The sequence below is a fragment of the Sorex araneus genome, chromosome 5, assembly GCF_027595985.1.
Source record: "Sorex araneus isolate mSorAra2 chromosome 5, mSorAra2.pri, whole genome shotgun sequence".
NCBI lineage: Eukaryota > Metazoa > Chordata > Mammalia > Eulipotyphla > Soricidae > Sorex > Sorex araneus.
Window position 1 is genome coordinate 33,880,625 of NC_073306.1, and position 23,488 is coordinate 33,904,112.

The 23,488-nt window shown below is 47.3% G+C and overlaps 2 protein-coding genes across 2 annotated transcripts in view; one reads left to right on the top strand and one right to left on the bottom strand.

Moving 5' to 3' along the window:
• The window catches only part of CFAP57 (cilia and flagella associated protein 57), a 48,308-nt gene extending 35,368 nt beyond the window's left edge, over positions 1–12,940 (bottom strand). Inside the window, exons 1-6 of the mRNA XM_055138419.1 lie at positions 12,843–12,940; positions 12,338–12,527; positions 6,569–6,885; positions 3,324–3,610; positions 2,153–2,357; positions 394–546 (exon numbers count right to left, since the gene is read on the bottom strand). Coding sequence (XP_054994394.1) covers positions 394–546; positions 2,153–2,357; positions 3,324–3,610; positions 6,569–6,885; positions 12,338–12,494 — 1,119 coding nt within the window. The 5' untranslated portion in view covers positions 12,495–12,527; positions 12,843–12,940. The remainder of the gene's footprint in view (positions 1–393; positions 547–2,152; positions 2,358–3,323; positions 3,611–6,568; positions 6,886–12,337; positions 12,528–12,842) is intronic.
• A 24-nt stretch (positions 12,941–12,964) lies between these two features.
• On the top strand, positions 12,965–23,378 carry EBNA1BP2 (EBNA1 binding protein 2). Its single transcript, XM_055138420.1, has 10 exons — positions 12,965–13,166; positions 13,259–13,342; positions 13,507–13,679; positions 14,469–14,592; positions 15,894–15,983; positions 17,961–18,036; positions 18,270–18,363; positions 18,990–19,152; positions 19,276–19,326; positions 23,232–23,378. The coding sequence occupies exons 1-9, from the start codon at positions 13,101–13,103 to the stop codon at positions 19,324–19,326; spliced, it is 921 nt and encodes a 306-aa protein (XP_054994395.1). The 5' UTR covers positions 12,965–13,100; the 3' UTR covers positions 23,232–23,378.
• The last annotated feature ends 110 nt before the right edge of the window (positions 23,379–23,488 follow it).

Below are 23,488 nucleotides of genomic sequence, written 5' to 3' on the forward strand. Positions count from 1 at the left end.
AGAATGAGTGAACAATTCTGTTAAGACAGTGAAAAACCACTAAATTGTGGTTATATTCTCAATAGGTAAATTGTATGGTATGTGACTAATAACATAGCTACCTACTTTCTTCCTTCCTCCCCTTCCTCCCTCCTTCCCTCCCTCCAGCCTCCCTCCCTTCCTCCCTCCTTCCCCCCCCTTCTTCCCTCCTGGAAAAGGGTGCAGACAGACAGTTGAAATGCACAGACATGTGTTCCAAAGAGGCTGCCACAATTGCACTTCTACCAAGGATCTTTCTGACCCCAGCAGGGAGTTTACTGCCCTCTGTGAGGAGCTGGGCTCGGCTGGTTGGGCTGCAGGTGCGCCCTGGGTGAGCAGTCCCTGGGCGGGAGGGAACCTGCCGGGAAGACTCACTTTGCTGATCTCCGTCAACGACATGGTGATGATGTAGAGCTGGTTCTTGTTGGTGCTGGCCACCAGGGTTTCCTCAGACGGGCTGAAGCACATGCAGAGGATATCCTGCTTGTCAGACTGGCTCGGGTCATTGCTCTGAAGGTCCACGGGAATCTGCCCGGGGTGGGAGACCGCGATTAGTGGTGTCCCCACCCTATCAGCATGTCCCCGGGAGGCTCAGGGTTCTGCTGGGCCCTCTCGGCTGCATCCCGCTCAGAGCAGTACCCGAGCGCTCGTATCTGCCTTTGGTCATTTGCACCTGAACAAGACGGTGGCAGATGCAAAACTGGATGAAGCCACACATCTGGGGCCCCCCTGAAAACTCGCGTTTCTCTGAGCCCCCTTTTGCCTACGTGCCTGGAGTCCAGTGCGGATGCCCACCTGTGCCAGATATTCCTGGTGCTTCGGGAAGAGAGGAAAAGGGGAGCCCTTCTTCCAAGCAGCTCGGGGGCTGCTCTCTGGGATACCCTGCAGCTCCCCAGTGGGGCTGACGTCATTCGAGGGGCTTTGTCCTGGGGTTCTTCTCCTTGGCCAATGCCACACACACCGTCACGGCCTCCACGTCTTCACTCCCTGCCCAGCGGGGCTCCTCACCTGTAGCCCCCACAGCGTGGAGCCTTTGACAGTAAGTGGACGCCTGCCCCACTGGGCCCCAGGACACCGCCTGCCCTGCCCGGGGTGGGGTCGGGGGATTCCCTGTCTTCTAAACCTTCATCACCCTTTAGTTAACTCCTTCTCTGCCAGGACAGCGAGGGCTCCGGGAAGCCTGCTCTGACCCCCACTGGGCTGGAGTGAGGGGGCCGCGCCCCCCACAGCACCCAGGCTGGCTCTCTGCTGCCACAGTGTCACAGGGAGGCTGTCCACCCTGGGCTCCTGTCTGTTTTGTCCCTCTGCTGCCCCCAAGTGCTCAGAGCAGAGCCTAGCAGCAATAAAATTCTGTGAGTTAGGGGGTGAGGCCCAGGCCTCGCTCCCCCAAAGCCCCAGAACGTTCTTGGGGGCAGCAGCCTGCCTGGTCTCTCAGTCCAGCCTCCAAGGGTGTCAGCTGGGTGACAGCCCCCTGTCCTGAGGTGCTCTCCTGGGACCTCATTCTGTCACAGCCTCTGAATGGGAATCGCTTTGTCCTTAGCTCCCTTCTCCCCGTGTCTCGCGCTCATCTTCCTGCAAGTTACCTCCTCCCACGTCTCCGTGAAAACAACAGCAGGGGAAGTAATCACAATGAGAAAGCCGGGAAACAGCACAAATGAGCATCTGCCCTGTGCCAGACGCCAGGCCCCGGCGCTGCCTGTTGAGGGGGCGTCTGTCTCCCACGCTCATCTCACCTGACTCAGAGTGGCTTGTGGAGGCCGGAGCCCTCGTACTGCAGGTAGGGCGTTTTTTTGCCATGCACGCTGCTGACCGGCTGTGATCCCTGGCACCCCTGAGCCGGGGTGCCCTGAGCTCATTGAACCCAGAGGCAGGAGTAACCCTCGAGCACCCACGGAGTGTGACAGCAAAATAAAACAAAACCCAGGCCAAACCGCAACCACCACCACAAAGACTGGACTGCCGGTTGCTTCACTTTATTCGGGGCACTGCTCAGGGACCTCCCCCAGCCCCAGACAACAGTAGGGGACGTGTCCACGGAGCCTCCTGTCCCCATCACTCCCGTTCCTGGAACTCTGCAGCTCTGCGAAGGAACGGCCAGCAGGACCCCACGTTTGCTTCCTCTCACCCTCCTTACCCGGATTTCCCTGCTCTCCCGATAAAAGTTCTTCTCCGTCTTCTCAAACATCAGGACTCTCCCTGGCCCCGCCGAGCAGGCGAAGCCCTTGGAGTAGGAAGCCACGGCGAACACCTGGGGCAGGGACAGCTGCAGGTTACTGGCGCTGGGCATCACCTGCTCTGCGGAGGCCTCCGGGGAGCTGAGGCCTGGAAAGTGGATGAGGCTGGAAAAGAAGAGCGCGCTTAAGGTTTGATGAACTCTGGGCGGGAGGAGGAAGACGTTCGGGGAGACCGCCTGCCGAGCCCCTTTCCCAAGGCCCCGATCTGCCCTTGGCCTTGGGACATAAATAAACACCCAAGAAGGACGGGTGGCCGACGCCTTTATCGGGCCGGCTCACGGCTCAGGGCTTCACACTTATTACTGTACTTTATGATGGTTTTCATCTGGATTTAGTCTAGATATCAGCGGTGGTAGGAGGGAAGCGTTTTCTAAGATGACACGGCTAGCAGACGGCAGAGCTTCGGTCTGAATCTGGGGCTCCCTCTACTTTCGTCAAACAAAGATCTGCTCGGGTTGGACTGTGTTGACAGCTCTGAGACGACACTCTCTCCTGTCCTCAGCAGCTTAGGGCCTAGGGGCTCTGGGATGGGACTGCAGGGGGGCAAGTAAGGACCACTAGGACCCAGACGATGAGGATGGGGGTGAGGATGAAGATGACGAGGCCCCAGTCAAAACTACCAGGAGGACGGTGGGGATTTGCCTATGTCTTGGGGAACATGATAAAAGTGTGTGTGTGTGTGTGTGTGTGTGTGTGTGTGTGTGTGTGTGTGTGAGAGAGAGAGAGAGAGAGAGAGAGAGAGAGAGAGAGTGGTCTGTGGGGTTGGGGTCAGGGGAAGCTGCACCTGACTCATACAAGTCACACAGCCACAGCAGCAGGAGATAAGGGTGGGTACTCCAGATGTAGAGAGGGTGGGAGGAGAGGGACACTAGGCCAAGGGGTACAGGGTGTGGACCATAAGTGATGCCAGGGATTGAGCCAGGATTGGCTGCAGGCTAGGCAAGTGCCTTTCCCCTGTACTATCTCTATGGCCCTAAGAGCGGTTTCTAAAGGATGCTGCTCTCTGTGTAAGGCTAATGGGGTGCTGAGCATGTTTTCACAAGTGCAGGCATCATCCCAGAGCATCATTACCTCTCTGATTCCCTGACCACCTTCAGGTTCTTGCTATCTAGGCTGGCTTCCTTGACCATGATGTTGGTCTCCCAGCGTGGGTCTCCAGATTCAAAGAGGAAGACCTTGCCCGTGTCTGTGCCCACAATGATCTTGTCCTCAGACACCCAGGTGTGGGCTAGATAGTTTTGAGGTTCTCCCCTCTGAAAATTGGTTTGCTTCAAAATTCCCTCAGCGAAACGTAGAGTCTTAAATATCCCACTTCCAGTGATACACAAATGAGTATTATCCTGAGGACTGAAGCTCACCTGTAAAACACACAATAGCAAATGAAAAAAAAAACCACGATGAGGGACTAGAGAGCTAGTCCAGCGGGTAGGGACACTGCCGTGTCCGCAGCAGACCCAGGCTCCATCCCTGGCATCCTTTGTGGTCCCCTAAGCAATGCCAGGAGTAATTCCTGAGTGCAGAGCCAGGACTAACCCCTGAGTTAGTATGGGCTCCTGGTATGGGCCCCCCTATCCTACCCCCCAAAAAAGAATCTTGATGAATCGGTTCCATTTGTACCCATTACTATTGATTTCAGGTAGCTCAAAAGAGTCTTTTACCATCATGACATCAATGTAGAGAGATATCTGACATGACTTCATTATATTTGTAAAGCCGGTGAGACTTCAGCCAGGAAACCTACAAAAGTCACCTTATGAAGGCCACAAAGGGTGTGCAGGTCTGAACAACAGCAGCCCTCTGCATCCAGGACACAGAACAAAGCTGGAGACGGCTACCCCGAGTGGAAGGATGGAGTGCCAGGTGCCTAGTTCATTTAGGTGGTTACTTTAAATCTCTCCCACTGAAAAGGTATCCAGTCAAAACAGAAAACGGGATGGCTGGGGATGGGAGAGGAGCAGCAGATAAAGCAGCCCAGGGCCAGGCTCCGCCCCGTCTCCCCCCTGTTCCCCCCAATCCCTGCATCACCTATGCCCAGACTGTAGAATCAGCAGGGCTTGCACACCAGGGCAGGAAGCAGAACCAGGCAGGGCTCCTGTGTCAGGGATCTCACCCATGTGCCAGAGACTGTCAGGAAACCACTGTGCTACCGTCCGAGGGAGGCCCAGTGACAAGTGTTCGGTCTAGGAAAGCATACACTGGAGAGGAAAAGGTGCAGGGACAAAGTGCAGGCCACAGTACCCAGTAGGCAAGCAGGAGGAAGACAGTGCGGCATGAGACAGGAAGAGTGACATGTCAAAGGAGAGGCCCGGACACTGGGGAGGGAATCCGGACCCAGCTACTTAAACTGTAAAATAAATCCTCACTTCTTAACCTTGCGAATTTTGTATGCAAATCTTTCATACAATTCTTAAGAACCCACCAGCATAGGGACAGTTCACTTTTGTCATAGCAGAGATGCAGAAAAATGAGCGTGTGCTGAGTGTCCTACGAGCAGAGGAGGCACAAGCCAGACACGGCACACGGCCTCCTCCCGGCTGAGTTTCCTTCCATAGCCCTTCATCCCGATGTTCAGTAGCAGGCACTTAACCTGTCGCCCCCATGAGGCCGTGAGCACCTCAAGGGGCTGTGCCCTCCCCAGCTCTGCTTCCCTGCTGCTGGGTTCCTGGCGGGCACACAGATACGAGTTCTGAAAACTGTCAGCAAAGAGCTGCCCTGAACAGGGATGTTTGTCCGGCCCTGGTGTGGGACGAACATGGATGAAACGATCTTCTGGTTCGGCCTCCAGACCAATCAGCCGTCTGATGGCTTATGTCTCTTCGGGCTTGCAAGGGATGAAAGCTGCTGGGGAAGAAAACTGAGCGTTCTGAATGTGATGTGCTGGTCATATCCTCTCGTGAGCATAACTGAATTTATGCCTGAGACACGGACCAGCAGTACTGCTGAGTATGACCAGAACTGAGTCCTTTTAAAAAACTGAGTCCTGGGGCTGGAGCAATAGCACAGCGGGTAGGGCGTTTGCCTTGCACGCGGCCAACCCGGGTTCGAATCCCAGCATCCCATATGGTCCCCCGAGCACCGCCAGGAGTAATTCCTGAGTGCATGAACCAGGAGTGACCCCTGTGCATCGCTGGGTGTGACCCCTCCCCCCAAAAAAAACCAAAAAAAAAAAAAAAACAACTGAGTCCTACCCCTGAGCACAGAGTCAGGAGTCAATCCTAAGATCTCCATGTGTGGTTGAAACAAACACACACAGAAACTAATTTCCCACTAAGAATTGTATTTTAGAAAAATATAAATATTTCCCTGGTTTTAAATTTTAAAGCTATCAATTGCAGATCTCAGACTGGTAACTTAATTTCTATTTTAATCATGGTATATTATATATATAATGCTCAGGTTATATATTATAAAATGTGTTACTTATATTTATATTTTTGCTGTAATTAAAATTTTTAAATAATTTACTTTTATTAAATTGGTTTTATTAAATTTGTTTTTATCATTAAAAATAAATTTTGCTTTTTTTTAAAACAAAAACCCTGAGTCCTAGATCCCAGGTTGGTGTCACTGGCCAAGACAGGGCCTCCTGGGGAACCCCCCCACCCTCACCCCAGCCTGTGTGGTCCATCAACCTTCTAATGGGAACAGCTCCCTTTGTTCTTAAGCTGCAGCAGAATCTCCTGCCCCCTGCTTAGCTGCGATGTCGTGAGCAGCTTCCTAAAGTCTGCCTCTTCACATTACATTCCTGAAGTCTTTGCACTGCCCAGAAAGGCAGAGGGGATGTGGTCAGGACCAGGGAGGAGCAAGTTGGATCAATCCATCTCTGTTTTCAACCTGCGATCAGAAAACAGTTCTGGAGCAAAGTAAAGAAAAGGGACAATGGAAGCAGGGTCTCTAGTCGAGCTATGATTTTGACTGAATGACTTAGTTTCCCAGAGCCTCAGACCCCTCATCTGTGCAATGGGGGTAATGATAACACTGCATTCCCCATGTGGTTCTGATAGAAACTAAAATTCAAATCCTGGTAAAAAAAAAAAATCAGTACTCTGGGGCTGGAGAGAGTGTGCAGTGGATAGAGCACTTGCCTTGTACATGGCTGACTCGGGTTCTATTCCCTGCACCACATGTTGTGCCAGAGTCCTGCCAGGAGTGATCCCTAAGCTCAGAGCCAGGATAAGTCCTGAGCATCACTGGGTGTGTGCCCTCCGCCACAAAAAAGAAAAAAAATTGGCACTCTTCTTACAAGTAGAAATGGGCCCCCGGAAGAGAGTGCTAATGTGTTCTGCTGAGTGACACGATGCTGGTTATTCCGGTACCTGGTAGACAGGGTTGTGCTGAGAATCGACTCTAAGAATGGCCATTACTTTCTGCTTCTCCCACAGCCAGTAGACCAGGTTGGACTCTGGAGGCGAGGTCTGAGTCAAGAGGTACTTGGAGTCTGGAGAAAAAGCCATGGTCGTAAACTTCTGAACTGGGAAGTCAAAAGTATTGAGGACCTTACGCTTCCGGCATGGAACGGTCGACAGCTCATAAATGGTGATGAGGGGTTTTTCTTGCACCATCTCGGAGATAGCCAGGTACCGCCGATTGGGACTTATGGCCAGGGCCAACATGCCCTGACTCCTGTCTGAGCCTGCCAACAGAGGGGGGAAAGGGAGAGTGAGGGTCAATCACATTGCACCACGATTTGAGAGGAGCCAGACCTGGAAGTAATACTGCCACTGGCACATCAGGAGTCCCTGGTGCCCACGGGCATCTGCTGGGCACTGCGGTCCCTTGAGTCATCCAAGGCTGCACGTTGATGACAATGGTTTGGACAAAACTCCACCTTGTGTGGGGAGATGTCAGGGGACAATTCTGGCAGGAGGACCTCTGGGACAGGGTGTGCGTTGGGCTGGTGGCAGGAAAGGCTGGGGGTGGAGAGAAGGAAGGGTAGAGCATGTGGGAGAACTGTCAATGGTGGGAGACCACCGCTGGAGCAGCACATCTGAACCAGGGATGGCCAAAGACAAGCCCAGAGGAGTGGCAGAGCAGCTGGTCACCAAGACCTTTATGACCTACAGGGCGGCAGCTTGACCATCTTCCTCCTTCATGGTGGGCCTGCTAACTGCAGGTGACGTGTTCTTCCTCACAGCTAGGTGACCCATAAGACGCTTAGGCCAGGAGACAATGCAGAGATCTGATGCACTGGCTATAGGGACAAAGCTTGCGCTTTCATTCAGCTTCCCTAGTTCTTTAACTAGAAGGGAAAGGTGCTGTCTGGAGCTATAGCAGTCATTTTGCAACCACGAGGCAAGAAGCAGGCAAATAAAATCTCGGTCCTCTCAATAGCAGAAGAGGAGGCAAAAAGTCAAGTGGCTTTATTTATTTATTTATTTATTTATTTATTTATTTATTTATTTTTATTGAATCACCATGTGGAAAGTTACAAAGCTTTCAGGTTTAAGTCTCAGTTATACGATGCTCAAACACCCATCCCTTCTCTAGTGCACATATTCCACCACCAAGAAACCAAGAATCATGGTATACCTCCCTCCTCACCCCTCCAGCCCCCACCCCGAAGTGGCTATATTTAATGTAGGCTGAGTTTTGATTTTAGTGGACACTCCTGCATTAAAAATGTTTAATCTTTCCAGCATGTTATGTGGGTGTTTGATGTGTGAATGATGTTGAGACAGATGTGAAAACTAAATCCTCTCTTGCAACCCAGACCTCATTATTCTGCATGCTCAGAGTGAGTTTATGAAAGGTCTCAGGGAAGAGTCCTCTTGTATGCAAGGAGTACTATCCTGGAGAGATAAAGTTGGTGGGTTGTTTTAAAACATGAGCAGTCAGGGGAGAGGGAGAGAGAGAGAGAGAGAGAGAGAGAGAGAGAGAGAGAGAGAGAGAGACAGAGACAGAGACAGAGACAGAGACAGAGAGAGAGACAGAGAGAGTATGTGGGTGAGAAACTTGTCTTGCATGCAGCCAACCCTCATTCGATCCCTGCCATCCTATATAATCTCCCAAACACTGCCAGGAGTAATCACTCTGCACACAGCCAGGAGTAAGCCCTGAGTACAAACAAGTGTGGAATCCCCTTCCCCGAAGTTTACATTTCAGCTGATAACCCTCACGTTTCTATCACCAGCCTGGACTTCTCTCACCCTTAAATCCAGACCTTAAATTAAGTTCCTTACTTAAGATCTCCCTTTGGATATCTAGCAGGCATCTCAGTCTTACTGAGATACCTCAGTTTCTGAACCTCCCGAACCCCCCCCCCCAACCTGGCTCCCTTTTCAGTCTTTTCCATCTTCAAGAGTAAGAGCTCCAGCCTTCCCGGTGTACAGGTCAGAAGCCTCACTGCTTCTCTTTTCCTTCCACCCCCCATCAGCCTATGTGGGAGGAAATCTGTCACCTCTAATCTGAAAGTACACTTGGAATTTGAACACACTTAGTAAAACCCCTTTTGCCTGCCAATACTCTGCTCCATGACATCCCTTTTCCTCAGCTGTACTATAGCATTAGTTTTGGAACTGGTCTCTATTCTCACTCCCCATCCTCAGAGAGATGTAGCAACTAGAATGAGTGTGCTGAAATGTAAGTCAAGCCTTTTACTCTGCTAACACTCCCACCATGCCTTCCCCCTTTAACCCTGAATAAAAGCTCAAGACGGGCTGGAGCAGTAGTACAAAGGATAGGGCATTTGCCTGGCACATGGCCAACCTGGGTTGGATCCCCTGGCATCCCTGAAGGTCCCCTGAGCACTGCCAGGAGTAATGTCTGAGTGCAGAGTCAGGAGTAATCCCTGATCATTGCTAGGTGTGACCCACAAAAACAAAATAAACAAAACCTAAAAGGAGCCCAATGCCCACAAAGTCCTAGTGATGTGTCTTTTCATGATGTTCCTGCCTTACTTCTCACACCCCCTAGTCCATTCACTCCTTCCCAGCCACTTTGGTTCCCTTGCTATTTCCCTAACACACCAAGCACCCTCCCAACTCAAAGCCTCCCCAAAGAACAAAGCATAATAGATAATATACGAATAATCTCTGAGTAGGAACGGTGCCTTAACAAGACACACTGATTTCATTTAAATAAATAATTTCTGCCTATAAATAAGGAGAAAGCACAACTTCCAAACAAGAAAAAAAAATACCTGCAGTATACAGGTCTGACCAAAGATTATTATACAGAATATTAAAAACATGCCCATAAATTAAAAGGAAAATTACCAGCCAACAAAAACCACAGAACAATTAGGAAAATCATTTCACAGAAGATTGAACAGGAATAGGCCATAAACATGTGGAAAGATGCTTATCCTCACAAGCAGTAGAGAAATGCACACCGAAACCACAATGAGACAGTCTTTTTCAGCTACTAAATTAGCAAAAAGTTAGGAAGTTGGACAAAGGCTTGCAAGGATGTGCAGAAATATCAACTCGAGTGTTTTCCTGGTGGGAATATGACTTGGTATGACCACATTACCCAGTCGTTTTTGTCCTGGTTGTGTGACCTGGGGATTATCTGTAGATAGATGAACACACAGAATGCTAGAATGTTTACAGTGGCATGGGATTGAGCTAAAAATAATAAAAAGCACCTGCTTTCTCCCAAATGTCCATCAATACAAAAATGAATACATATATATGAGACATTAAAGTCACACAGTGGAACTTCATATAACAAATGCACAAATCTCAAAAGCAAGAAGATGAACACAAGAAGTCATGAAATAGCTGTAATATGGTTAAATTTGTGTAGTTAGTATAAACTGCAGGGAAAAAACCCTAAATGGTACATAAGATTAAGTATATGGAACAAACTATATGGGAAAGTCAGGAAATGTCGACAAAGTCAAGAAGGGGGGGTGTGAATGTGAATGTGAGTGTGAGTGTGTGTGAATGATGCAATCAGGAGGAAGTGGTGAGAAAGGAACCCTCATCCACATTTGGTGAGAATGTTTGTTGATTCAACCTTTATGGAAAGCAGTAAGAAGATTTTTTCCCCATAAAAGTAAGAAGAGAATTCCAATATAAATTCTTGGCATCTTCTTTCAAAATGAAAAATATCTTAATTTTAAAAGGTATATGTATACCCATGTATATCATAGCACTTCTTATGAGGGCTAGGAAATGGAAACAATCCAAATAACCCATAAATTGATAAAGAGGATGTGGTAGATATACACATGATGGAATACTATTCAGCAATAAAAAAGATAAAATCATGCTATTTCATTGCAACATGTATAAAATTGAAGAGTATTATGTTAAGTGAAATAAGGCAAAGGGAGAAGGATTAACACTGGATGATTTACCTTATGTGTGGAATATAGTCCAAGCAAGGGATTAGACAATTTTGAACAATGACAAATTTCGGTCTTGGAATACAAAACTGACTACCTACCACTGGGGGCAGGAAGGAGGAATATTGAACTAAAGATCATATAGCAATAGTGGTAAGAGGTTCTTGGATACTTTGGTGGTGTATTTTGTACACACTGTACATCAGGTATTTTGTACATCAATACCAAATCCTTTAACATTATATTGTGACCATCTTACCTAAACTATGTGTGTAAAAAAAAATAATGCTGGACCAAAGAGATGACACAGTGGGTAGAGTGTTTGCCTTGGATACTGCCAACTAGATTTGATACTTGGCACCCCATATGTACTCTGAGACCCGCCAGGAGTTATTCTTGAGGCCCGCGTCAGGAGTAACCCCTGAGTACTACCAGTGTGATCCCAAAACAAAACAAAATGATGCTACCATGGAGAAACCCTGAATCTTTAATGTATTACTTGAACTGCATGGGTTAATATTTCTTCATTTTATCACTGGTATTTAAATATTTTATATAGATAGTATACATTTTTATATGATTTTATCACAAAAAAAGCATGTGAAGGCAATGAAAAGTGGGCAAGAAAACATGTGATTAAGTGTGGTAATCATAGGACCGCCGTGCTATCACTCCAGCTCCAACAGCACAGCGGGTAGGGCATTTGCCTTGCAAGCATCCAACCCGGGTCCGATTCCTTCGTCCCTCTCAGAGAGTCTGAAAAGTTACCGAGAGTATCCCGCCTGCACGGCAGAGCCTGGCAAGCTACTATGGCAGATTCGATATGTCAAAAACAGTAACAACAAGTCTCACAATGGAGATGTTATTGGTGCCTGCTTGAGCAAATTAATGAATGATGGGATGACAGTGCTACAGTGCAATCATAGGATTAATGTGAACCAAAATAAGTCTAGCATACAAAAAGTGATTGTGACCTGGGATAAAATCTCATATCTTCAACAGACATGAATTTAAAATGTGTGATCATATGGGCTGGAGAGATAGCACAAGGGTTAGGGCACTTGCTTTGCATGCTGCCACCCCTAATTCTATCCTTGGCACTACATATGGTTCCCTGAGTCAGCCAGGAGAGATCTCTGAGCACAGAGATATGAGTAAACCCCAACTTCCTAGGTATGGCCCAAATCTACACCTTTCCCCCAAACATGCAGTGATGAAGGCGATGTATTGGAAAACTGTGCTGTCTAACTCAAAAAGTACCCTAAAGAGGAAAAGATACTGATACTGAGGAAGTATTGAAATACGATACCTCCTTTTTTTTCTTATTAGACAGCTGGAAAAAAATTATATTCAAGTTAGCATTATGATACCTGTGTTGTTTGTTTTTTGTGCCACATCCAACAATGTCCAGGGCTTATGCCTGATTCTGCACTCAGTGATCACTCCTGGAAATGGGCAGGGGGCCATATGGGATGTCAGGGGTGCTCAAAGGACCATACGGGATGCCAGGGACTGACCCCCGGTTGAGCATGTGCAAGGCAAGCACCCTAATCGCTGTATCATCGCCCAAGCTCCATTTTACCCATGATTCATAACTGTGAATGTACGATTAGCTAATCCATATATATTAAAAAATGCAAGCAGTTATTTATTTCTTCTGCATTTATAAATTTCTATGTACACTCAAGTTAGCTAAAACATTATTTTCCATCTTTGCATTGGGATTATGGGATTATACTTGACATTTGGGTTAATATTTGTGTCGTAAGGGAAAGTATTTTGTAGTTGTTTTTACCTGGAATAAATTTTTGCCATTTCTGATCCACATTGTACTTCACACAGTAATTTCCTGAAGGAAATATAACGATCTGCTCATCGAAGAAGAAGACATTGTTGGTCACATGGGCTCGAAGACCAAAGACATGCAGAGACTGAGCTACCACGGTCGACATGGTCCTTCGCCCAGGACTTCTCAGATAAAGATGCTGCAGGTGAGGGCGGGGAAGAGCAACGCCTGGCCTGGGTCACTCTGGTTTTGCCCCGCCCTACCTAGTCCCGCCCCGCCCCGCCCCACCCTCGTGGCTCCGCCTGGCCCCGTCTGGCCCCGCCCACCCACCATGGCCCCGCCCAGGTCCCGCCCCTGTCTGCCAGGCCCCGCCCCTTCCCCCGTCCCGGCCTGCCTAGCTCCGCCCCGGGCCACGCCTCCGCCCCGCCCCCGCGCCTCCGCCGCCGTCCCCCACCCTCGCCCCTACTCCCTGCGGTTCCGCCTCTCCCTCGCCGTCCCAGGAATTACTGCTCACCCTTCACGTCCTTTCTCGGAGTCAGGTCGCTCCTAATCCGGTGCCTCTGTCCCTACAGATCCAAGAGCAACCCGGGCGCTTTCCACGCCGGAACCGTTGCTATGGCTACGGCAAACAGGAAGCGCGGGGCCCAGACCGGAAGCGGAAGTCCTGACGGGGCCGTTGGATGCGCAGACGTTTGAGGCGGTTGGTGGCCACCACGTGAACTGGCGGCGGCCAGACGATCCCTAGCGGTGCGGCCAGCGGGCAGCGAGCGTGATGGACACTCCCCCGCTCTCTGGCTCCGACTCGGAGTCTGAAGAGTCTCTTGTCACGGACAAAGAGGTGGGTCTGGGCCGAGCCCGCGGGCCCGGGCGGGGGAGAGGGGCCCGGACGGGCTCGGGATTGACCGTCGGTTGTGTCCTTGTGTCCTGCAGTTGCAGGATGCGTTTTCCCTGGGAATGCTGAAACCCGGCCTCAATGTGGTTCTGGAGGGGCCGAAGAAGGCGGTGAACGATGTGGTGAGCCCGGGCTGAAGACGGGGTGCGCGCGCCAGGAACGTGTCCGAGAGGGAGGGTGCCCAAGGCCCTGGACCTGCGGGGGCTGGGGGCTGGGGGCTGGGGGCTACCCTTTTGGAGAGAGGCTGGCGGTTTCCCCTCCTGAGAGCGCCGCGTCCTTGTCCCAGAATGGCCTGAAGCATTGTCTGGCCGAGTTCAAGCGGGATCTGGAGTGGGTTGAACGACTGGACGTGACCCTGGGGCCGGTGCCGGAAATCAGCGAACCCCAGTCGTCGACGCCGCAGAACAAGGATTCGAAGGCTGTTGATCCGGAGGACGACTTTAAGCGGGAGATGAGCTTGTATGTTTGTCTTCAGGCGGGAGAGGGGTCGGAGGCGCCTGTGCCAGCCTGGGCAGAGCGAGCCCTGGAGGAAGAAAAGGAGGCCTAGAAGGGGCTGGGCTCAGTTGTCGCTGGTGAAGAGAAGACCTCCTGGATTCATCGTCCTAAGCTAGAATCCAGTTGATTTTTAAATAATTTTATATGATTTAAAAAATTTTAAAAATATCTTTAATTTAAATAATCCTATAGAGGGCTGGAGCCATAGCGTAGCGGGTAGGACATTTGCCTCACACGCGGCCGACCTGGTTCGATTCCTCCGCCCCTCTCGGAGAGCCCGGCAGAGCCTGGCAAGCTACCCGTGGCACATTTGATATGCCAAAAACAGTAACAACAAGTCTCACAATGGAGACGTTACTGTGGCCCGCTCGAGCAAATTGATCAGCAACGGGATGACAGTGACAGTGATATGTGAGCATCCAATTATTCGGACAGAAATTTGCTTATGGAAGGGTTTTTGTATGGACTTGTAGCGACTGTGTTAAAATTTATAGTTGGTGTTAGTTTGTACGTCAAGAGTTATATCTCTGGGCAGTCTCTCAAACTGCTAATTTGTTCTTAGTAATTCTCCCATCCCCTTTAAAAAAAAAGAATATGCAACTCCATGTTTCCTGGATAGCACCTAAATGAGGATTTGTTCCAGTATGATGTGTGCTTGGTGGGGGTCAGCTATTGAGGCATTCCTGACTTTGAATAATAACTTGAAAGAGGTAGAGAGAAGGAATGTAAGGACTTATCTCTCCTTGTTTTCAGCTACCGGCAGGCCCAGGCCGCAGTTCTTGCAGTATTACCCCGGCTGCATCAGCTAAAAATCCCTACCAAGCGGCCCACTGATTATTTTGCAGAGATGGCCAAGACTGACCAGCAGATGCAGAAGGTAAGAAACCATGAAGGCTGTCTCTGAAAAGTTGAGGCTTTGTTTTTTAAGTATATTCCCCCAGTTTGTCTCTTGGAGTACTTTTTAGGAAGTAGGTATAAGTGAGCTTTTCAACAGGGATTTAGGACAATAATAGGATTGTCATTTTCTCCACTGTCAATTTCAGATATATGTCAGACCCTATAAGTGAACATAAATGTAAGCTTGACTTTTTCCTAATTTGAACAAGTGGAAGAAGGTTTTATAAGAACTGTGGATGGCCTTTTGTGTTTCCTAGTGACCTGCTGTGTAGAAAAGACTGCTAAAATTTGTAGGCAATTATTTTCTCTTGTTTCTGTTTTCTCTGCAGTAAAACAAGGGTTCATGTCTATGTCCGCTGTAGTTTAGAGTTGTTTAGGGGTCGGAATGATAATACAGAGAGTAGAGAGCTTGCTTGCTTTGCACACGATCTGCTTGGGGTTTTATCCCCAGCATCCCATATGGTCCCCTGATCCCCACCAGGAGTGATCCCAGAGCAAAGAGCCAGGATTAAGCCCAGACCATTGCTAGGTGTGTCTCCAAGACAAAAACAACCCCCAAAAAACAAGTAAAAAAAATTTGGTGGAACTTGGTTCTCTAAGGGGAAGAGAATGGCCAGCATCAAATCCCAGGTATATTTGAATGTCTATGAGTATAGTGAACTCATGTCTCAATGGAACTTATGGAAGTTATTTTAGAGCCGAGCTGTACATTCAGTTCATACTTGCCCATCCATTAACTGAAATGTGTGTGAGATGGGGAAGGCAAGGTTCCTGACACTATTTGGGTTATGATTGTGTTTGTGGCATTTTGGAGAAAGGTTGTAGAAGTTAGTCTGTGCTTCAAAACAGCAAGCAGACCTTTTGTTTCAAAGAACTAGCAATCCAGGGCCAGAGCGATAGTGGGGCAGGTAGGATGCTTGCCTTCCATGCAGCTGACTCAGATTTTGTCCAGGTACTGACAAAATACCTGAGCCTGAGCCCTGCCGGGAGTAAGCCCAGGTGTGGCCCAACACAAAAACAAAAATGACAAATCAAAGGGAACTAACAGTCTATAGGCAGAGACAGTGGCTTTGATAATGCCACCTTTGCCACTGGTCCTCTTGCTATCTTGTGCAAAGTGCTCAGCCTTTGGGCGTACTGTCCTCAGGTGTAAAGCCCGTTTATACCTTTTCCACCACAGTTTCTAGAGCTGAGTTTCTCTGTCCCCTGCTGCAGTGTAGCACCCTAAGGATGCTTCCAAGATTCCAATAACATGAGCCAATATACGTTTCTGTGTTTTAGATTCGACTGAAGCTGCAGGCTAAACAAGCTGCCATGGAGAGATCTGAGAAGGCCAAGCAACTGCGAGCACTTCGGAAGTATGGAAAGAAGGTGAGGAGGGTGATGGATGGGAGGAGAGAAGGCTGACGGCGCTTGTCAGGCTAGACTGCGGAGTGCTGATCTGGTTCCATGCTTTGGGGGATTGCGTGTCTCTCTTTTCCTCAATACCCTTGTGGCCCCAGAACTGTGGTAACTACAGGTGAATCACCGCTCTGGCTTTAGTTTGCATCTTTACACTTCAGAAGAGTAGAAGCCTGTTGTGTGGCTTCTATATCTGTCCTCACAGCTCAGTACAGTCCCCAGATTCCCAGGCTTCAGCATCTTTGTGAATCTGTCTCTCCTTCCTCTGCATGGTTTCTGGGGTGATGCTGAGGATAGAGAATCACTGGCCCAGATGATTATAAAGGCCTTGAAGGATCATTCTGCTATCTGTTCCTGAGAGGAGAATGACCCCCGGGGTCTGGACTGTGACTGCCTGTGTTTTCATGTGATACCAGACAGCTAGGCCATGACATGTCTCTTGGTTTCTGTGTTTATTTTATGGACATCCAAGGAAAAGTTTGGGTTTGTGGAAGAAAGGAGTTTGGAGGATCAGCTTGGCGTCTGGACTTTTTCGGCAGTTTGGCCATCACACTTACCTTGATGTCGGGTATTGAGCTACTGTCCCCAGTTAGAGTTTTTTCTGAGAGCTCCATGCGGAATGCAGTGAGATCATGTTGTCCCCTGCAGAAGGCCAGCTGGTGGTGGGTGACTGAGATCAACCTGAAGACACGGGCAGTTGGACTAGGCGTCCTGTTAAACAGATGCAGAAATACATTCTATCGGGCCTGCTTTCCACTGCTTCTAATTTGAGGAAACTTTAGGTTACTAGTTCTTGGGTAACGTCTGGAGACATTTTTGGTTGTCATATCTTGGCAGGCAGGATGCTTACGGTGTAGGGTGGGGCCGGGTGGTGGGGAACTTGGGTGGGTGGTGGAGCAGTTGAATATTTTAGAAAGTATAGGACAGGCTCTGCGCTTCCCAATAGAGGATCAGGCTGCCTATTTGAAGGTTGATATGAAGGAACCCTATCTTAGAGTACGTTTGTCATCTTTTGTTCTTAAAGCCATTTTTGTTTGGTGGGGGTTGAAGGAGGTCATCTTTTTTATACAGTTAGCTCTTGTTTGATTATTGGTTCCAAGTCCCCCCAGACAAGTGCATACTCAGATTCTCAAATCTGTAAAAGCGGCGTAGGCTTTGTGTATAACCCAGGCACTTCCATTGATGTGTTTTGAGTCATTTCTAGATTACTTTTAATGCCCACAACAGTGTAAATACTGTGTAAGTAGTTGTCATACTATGTTATGTAGGCAATGGTGGCCAAAAACTTTGTGTTCAGAGCAGGCACAGGCATCAGGCCTAATTGTCTATATATATATTTGCTTTTTGGGTCACACCTGGCAACACACAGGGGTTATTCCTGGCTTTGCACTCAGGAATTACTCTGGTGGTGCTTGGGAAACTATATGGGATGCTGGGAATTGAACCCAGGGTGGCTGTGTGCAAGGCAAACTCCTTACCCACTGTACTATCGCTCTAGCCTCGACTAGTACATATTTTTGTCTGTCTGTTTTGTAATACATATTTTTGATCCTGAATTGCAGCTCTAGAACCCTTGGCAGTTTCATGCCTTGTAACACTAGATCAGCTGTTGTATCAGCGCACACACTGATGATGAGAATTGGATGCAGACCTGGGTGTGGTTTGCTACAGTTTTGTGGCAGGTTTATGCAGTGGAGTCAGATTACAGGTTTCGAATCCAACGGTCTGTGCGAGAATCACAGCTCTTTACTTTGTCCCTGTGTTACAGTGGCATGTTACTTTGCCTCTCTGCTTCATTTTTGGTTGTGATGAGAATTTCTGCTTCATGGGTTGCTGTGAAGTTAAACAGAGAACATACTTGGTGCCTTAGCATAGTTGGGCAGAGTGAGCGTTCAGTGGTGGTATTGTCACCGAGAGAATGCAAACAACAGTCTGTTTCTGTCATAGGTGCAAACAGAGGTCCTTCAGAAGAGGCAGCGGGAGAAAGCACATATGATGACTACCATTAAAAAATACCAGAAAGGTGGGTTTGTCTCTCCAAGCTGGAGGGGAACTGGCTGGCACAGACTTCCTCAAAGTCCATTCAGACGCAAGGTTTGGGAGCCTATAGGTTTGGAACAGACGGATCTCGGTTCTGGGAATGGCGTTGGGAGCACAGTGTATTTTTTAAAACGGATTCATTTCATAACAGCCTTCTTTTGAGGTTTAAGCTCTTTAAATATGGTGGCACTGATCCAAGAACATCTTCACTCCCAGGTTTCTCTGATAAACTGGATTTCCTTGAGGGAGATCAGAAACCTGTCGCACGGAACCCGAAGGAGGGCACTAAAGGCCAGCAGCCAAAGAAGGGGTATGAAGGGTTTGGGTTTGGTTTGGGGGGCATGTGGGGCCGGCGATTCTACAGTTACGGCAGGGTCTGCCTCCAGGACTCCCAGAGCTGCGACATGCCTTTTAGCCGCATCAAGCGGACAATTAAAGGAAGGTGATTTCCGAAGTTGGCATGTTTCAGGTGGATGCTCAGTAGAAGTTGCTGAGTACTGGCCTGGACTTCAGACCCCACTCGATACTCCTTCAGAGGGTGGCTTTGAGCGAGCGATAGGAGGACTTTTCTAAGTTAGTTTCTGCATCTATGGAAATGAGAAGTCTGTAGGCACCTTCTAATATAAAGAAGATTAAGAGGATGATAATCAATATGATCATGTTTTTTGAAGTTAAGATAGAAAGCATTCTGAAGATAAGGAGTGGGCCCCATGTTGTATGTGGATATGTGGATCCTTGCCTGGTTTCAACTTTGTTTTCCTACTCTGATGCTTAAAACTGTAACAAGGTGACGTCACCTAGGGACTTTGTTGACTAAGAATACAGGGCCACGGGTGAGCTTCTGGGAACCGTATTTGGAAGACTAGGGATGTTGGTCTTTCAGTTTCCTCGGTGTTTATGGTACCAGATTAACCTGCAAGATCGCTTCTTTTGCAGTCCCAATGCCAAACGACGCTATAAAAATCAAAAGTTTGGTTTTGGTGGAAAGAAGAAAGGCTCCAAGTGGAACACGAAAGAGAGTTATGATGATGTATCCGGCTTCAGGGCCAAGAAAGCTCATGGCAAGGGCCTTAAGAGGCCTGGGAAGAAAGGACCCAATGTAAGTGAGGGGCTCAGTGACCCCCTGTTCTTACTCTGTCCCCTTTTCCTTTCCTTGTACCCTGCTCCTGGGGCAGAAGCCCAGTGTGTTCTGTGACCACATGTGACATTTCTTTTTCTGTAGAAGAGACCTGGAAAAAGAACAAGAGAGAAAATGAAGAGCAGAGCACGCTAAGTAAGCAGCATCTTGTATATAAAGAACCAAGACAAAGAGACGAAGGCTTGGAATTTCATAATAGTTGGCATCCATTCTATTGGTTTCTTTTCTTTTTTAACTGTCAAAAAAACTTAATAACTCTTTCAAAGAAATACACTGTTGGTTTAAAATTTAAAACTGAATATTTAGAAATAATGTTTCTAATGAATAATAATTTAAACTTTAAGTCCAAATTGCCTCCTTGTAATGAAAAATGAATATTAGACTTATAACCCCCTCAGTTCTTCTTCGTTCTTCCATATAGTTGTATCATCATTGTAGATAAATCAGTATTCTGTATATATTATGATTGTTTAGCAATTAATGTAGAATTAGGAATACTCTGATCAGTTTACCTTTTTGGTAGAGTATGAGATTTTCCTTAGCACCTTGTACTTTTTTGCATACCTGATTTTTTCTTCACTGTGCTTTCTTTCCATTGTCTTATTCACTGTGTAATTTTAATGTCATTACCTGGGTCAAATTCTATATTTTCCTGTCTTTATGGGTTTTTCGTTTTTGTGGTGTTTTTTTGATGCTGTGTACCATTCACCAAAAATACTGTCACTGTCATCGATTTGCTCGAGCGGGCACCAGTAACGTGTCTCATAGTGAGACTTATTGTTACTGTTTTTGACATATTGATTACACCATGGGTAGCTTGCCATGCTCTGCCTTTCGGGCACAACACTCTCAGTAGCTTGCCAGGTTCTCTGAGAGGGGCGGGTGAAATGAACCCGGGTTGGCCACTTGCAAGGCAAACGCCCTACCTCTGTACTGTCGCTCCAGCCCATTCACGAATATATTTCTAAGGAAAGAAACATAGTTGTTTTGATCTTGCATTTCGGAGTTGCTTTTACTTTGCAATGGATATTCTGAAAATGACAACAAGTGCCATTTGGCCTTGCGGCCTAGAGGGTGACCACTGGTAAGGCTGGTGCCATTCCAGTTCTCAGTTTTTGAAACTTTGCCTCTCAATCTTCCAGGGAATCTCAAATTCTGCATTTTACTCCTTGGAATAGATCTCTTTTATTAAGGGATTTGGAAGAACTCGTGTTCTTCATTTCTGGCAGATATTGGTGACCCTCCCCTAGTTGTTTGCTGTGATTCTGAAATGTGTGTTAGTAAGATTTTGAATCTCATAATCTTCCAAGTTTATGTTCATATTTTAATTCTTTATAGATCTCTTTTTTCTAATCATTTTATTAAACCTTTTAGTTCATTTCTCTTTCCTGTGAGTTCTTTATTCTCTGTATTTTCTATTTCTTTCCTTCCTCCTTCCACCCTTCCCTTTCTGAAACCAGGCCTTCAGGAATGCATCTCCAGCTCTCTGCTGAGTTATATCCTGAGCCCTACACATATTTATGCCCAGTCTAACCATCTCTCCCAGAGTACGAATTATAGTTTGTTCTTTTTTTTAAAAAGAAACACTCCTGTTTCCTTGAATGTCCCCAAACTCTTTGTGCATTTGACCCTGTTCATTTTTTTTTTTTTATTTTTCATTGAATTACCATGTGAAAAGTTACAAAGCTTTCAGGCTTAAGTCTCAGTCATACAATGATCAAACACACGTCCCTTCACCAGTGCACATGTTCCACCACCAAGAACCCCAGTATACCTCCCTTCCCACCCCCACCCCCCTGCCTGTGTGGCTGATGATTTTCACGTTACTTTCTCTTTACTTTGATTACATTCAATATTTCAACAGAAAACTCACTATTATTATTTGGAATTTTCCAAAAAAAATCAGACCTGCTGAAAAGGCAGCATTTGATAATTTGTTTTCCATTGCTGAGAATGAAGAGCAAATGAGTGGTTTTGGATTTCTGTATTTTAGTATTTTAGTAACTAAGTCCAGAGAAATTTCTGCCGGAAATTACATCATTGCAAGCTTGTACCGATGTTCAGTGGCCTCCGGGATCATGAATGTTCATCTACGGAGGGGCCGCACATGTGCGTCTCGGGTCACATCTGGGCAGAGAGCGGCCCCAGTAATGCCCTCCCCCACTCCGTCCCAAGATCTCCCGCACATTTTGGCACTGCAAGCTTGTACCTCTCTTTAGTGGGCCTTATAAGATGGCGGTTGCCATGCCGCCACCAGGGAAAGGAAAAGCCGAGAGAGAAAAACCTTTCCCCTCCTGGGACAGCATGGGGCCATAGCTTAGTTCAGTCTAGAGGCATTTCTGTAAGAAGCTGCTGGTGCCAAAAGTAGTTAGCTGGCCTCTGGGATCATGGGCATTCAGCAACGAAGGGGCCGCACATGTACGGCAGTTCGGGTCACATCTGGGCGTAGAGCAGCGTCATTTTACATTTTTTAACAGTTGCCTAGAAATGTAAAAGCAAAGACACGGGAGCCATGCCTATTACAGTGGCAGGGATGCACAGGAAACCTCACTTGCTATATGCTTCCTTCCTATTTGACGTTGGGCAAGTGAAGTTTTTCTTTCTGTGAGTGGGGAAGGGGGCTTTTGGGCTATACCCAGCTGTTTCCAGGGCTTACTCCCGACTGTACTCAGGGATCACTCCACGCAGAGCTGGGGGGACCGTGTGTGGTGCTGGAGTTTGAACCTGGGTTGGCTGTATAGAACATTGCGTACCACATCAGAGTCTGTGTCTGATTATTTTCTGGGGTGGCGTTCCTTAATGTTTGATGTGCGTCGGTGGGACATAGTTGAGAAGTATTCAGTTTTCTGGAATGTGATGTGACTTGGCTGGTCACATTACATATTGGACTTCATTCTTGTTCACCTGCCACCCTCTTCATTCCAGTTTCTTACTCTAAGAAAGTGAGAAATCTGTTTGTTGAATAATTTTCTTACTAAAATAGCAGTGCTGTATAACATACATTACAGGTGTGCATCATTATAAACCATGTATTTAGACAATATGAACTTTACCATTAAATCCCATACTGTACTTAGCTATATGGTTACTGTGTGTATGTCAGGTACTCCCCTCCCTCCACCTCTGGTTTTGGGGCCACATCCAGCAGTGCTCAGGACTTACCAAACAAACTCGAGGATGGATTTCTTGGCAATATCTGAAGTACAGTTAAAAACCTGGGTTTGTGACTGAGTGGAGAGGGTAGTCTTGGGAGATAGCCCTCAGCAGTGAAATATGATGGTATCTCTAAGTAGCGGTGTTTGGATTGAGTTGAATTCTTTGGCAAACTGTTGATATCCAAGAATTGACTTGGTATGGGGAAGCCTCCACACCCTCATGTGGAACTTGTTTTAGGACCCCAAATTTAATAAGTTTTAAGAAAATGCAGGCTAGCAGCAGTATAAGGCTAGAATTAGTTTACAAATGTAAAGTTTGGGGCTTGAAAACTTTGTCTCCTTCCTTTTGTCCATAAAGATTTGCAAATGGGGGGCTGGAGCGATAGCACAGTGGGTATGGCATTGGCCTTGCACCGGCTGACCTGGGTTAATTCCCAGCATCCCTATGGTCCCCTGAGCACCGCCAGGAGTGAATCCTGAGTGCGGAAGCAGAAGTAACCTCTGTGCATTGCCGGGTGTGACCCCAAAAAGCCAAAAAAAAAAAAAAAAGGTTTGCAAATGGAAAACTTAATTTTACAGATACATGGCTGGAGAGACAGTACATCAGGTAAGGCACTTGCCTGACTCAGGCTTAATCCCTGGCATCTCGTGTCAGGAGTGATTCCTGAATATAAAGCCAAGAATAAGCCCTGAAAACAGCTGGGTGTGGTCCCCAAAGAAAATTTTGCAGTTGTACTCTATACAACTCTATAACATTCTCCGTGACCATTCCAGCCCATGAAAGACACAGTCAAGGTTTTGGCAATATTACCCCTCATGTGACTTAAAATACCACTGTGACTTCTTCCAAACCTTTAAAATAGACCTGCTCCCAATCCTTTTCAGGCTTTTGGAAGTTGATGAACCTCTTTGGAAACTGAAGAAACAGGAATCCTCCCAGTTTGTGAGACAAACATTACCCTGCTACAAAAGCAGAGACATCACAAAAGAGGAAAACTATAGACCTATATCCCAAACATAAATGCAGAGATCTTCAACAAAACATTAACAAACTGAATCCAACTATATATCAAAGTGATCACACACTGTAACCAAGTGGGATTCATCCCGGAGATGTGAAGATAGTTTAATATACATAAATC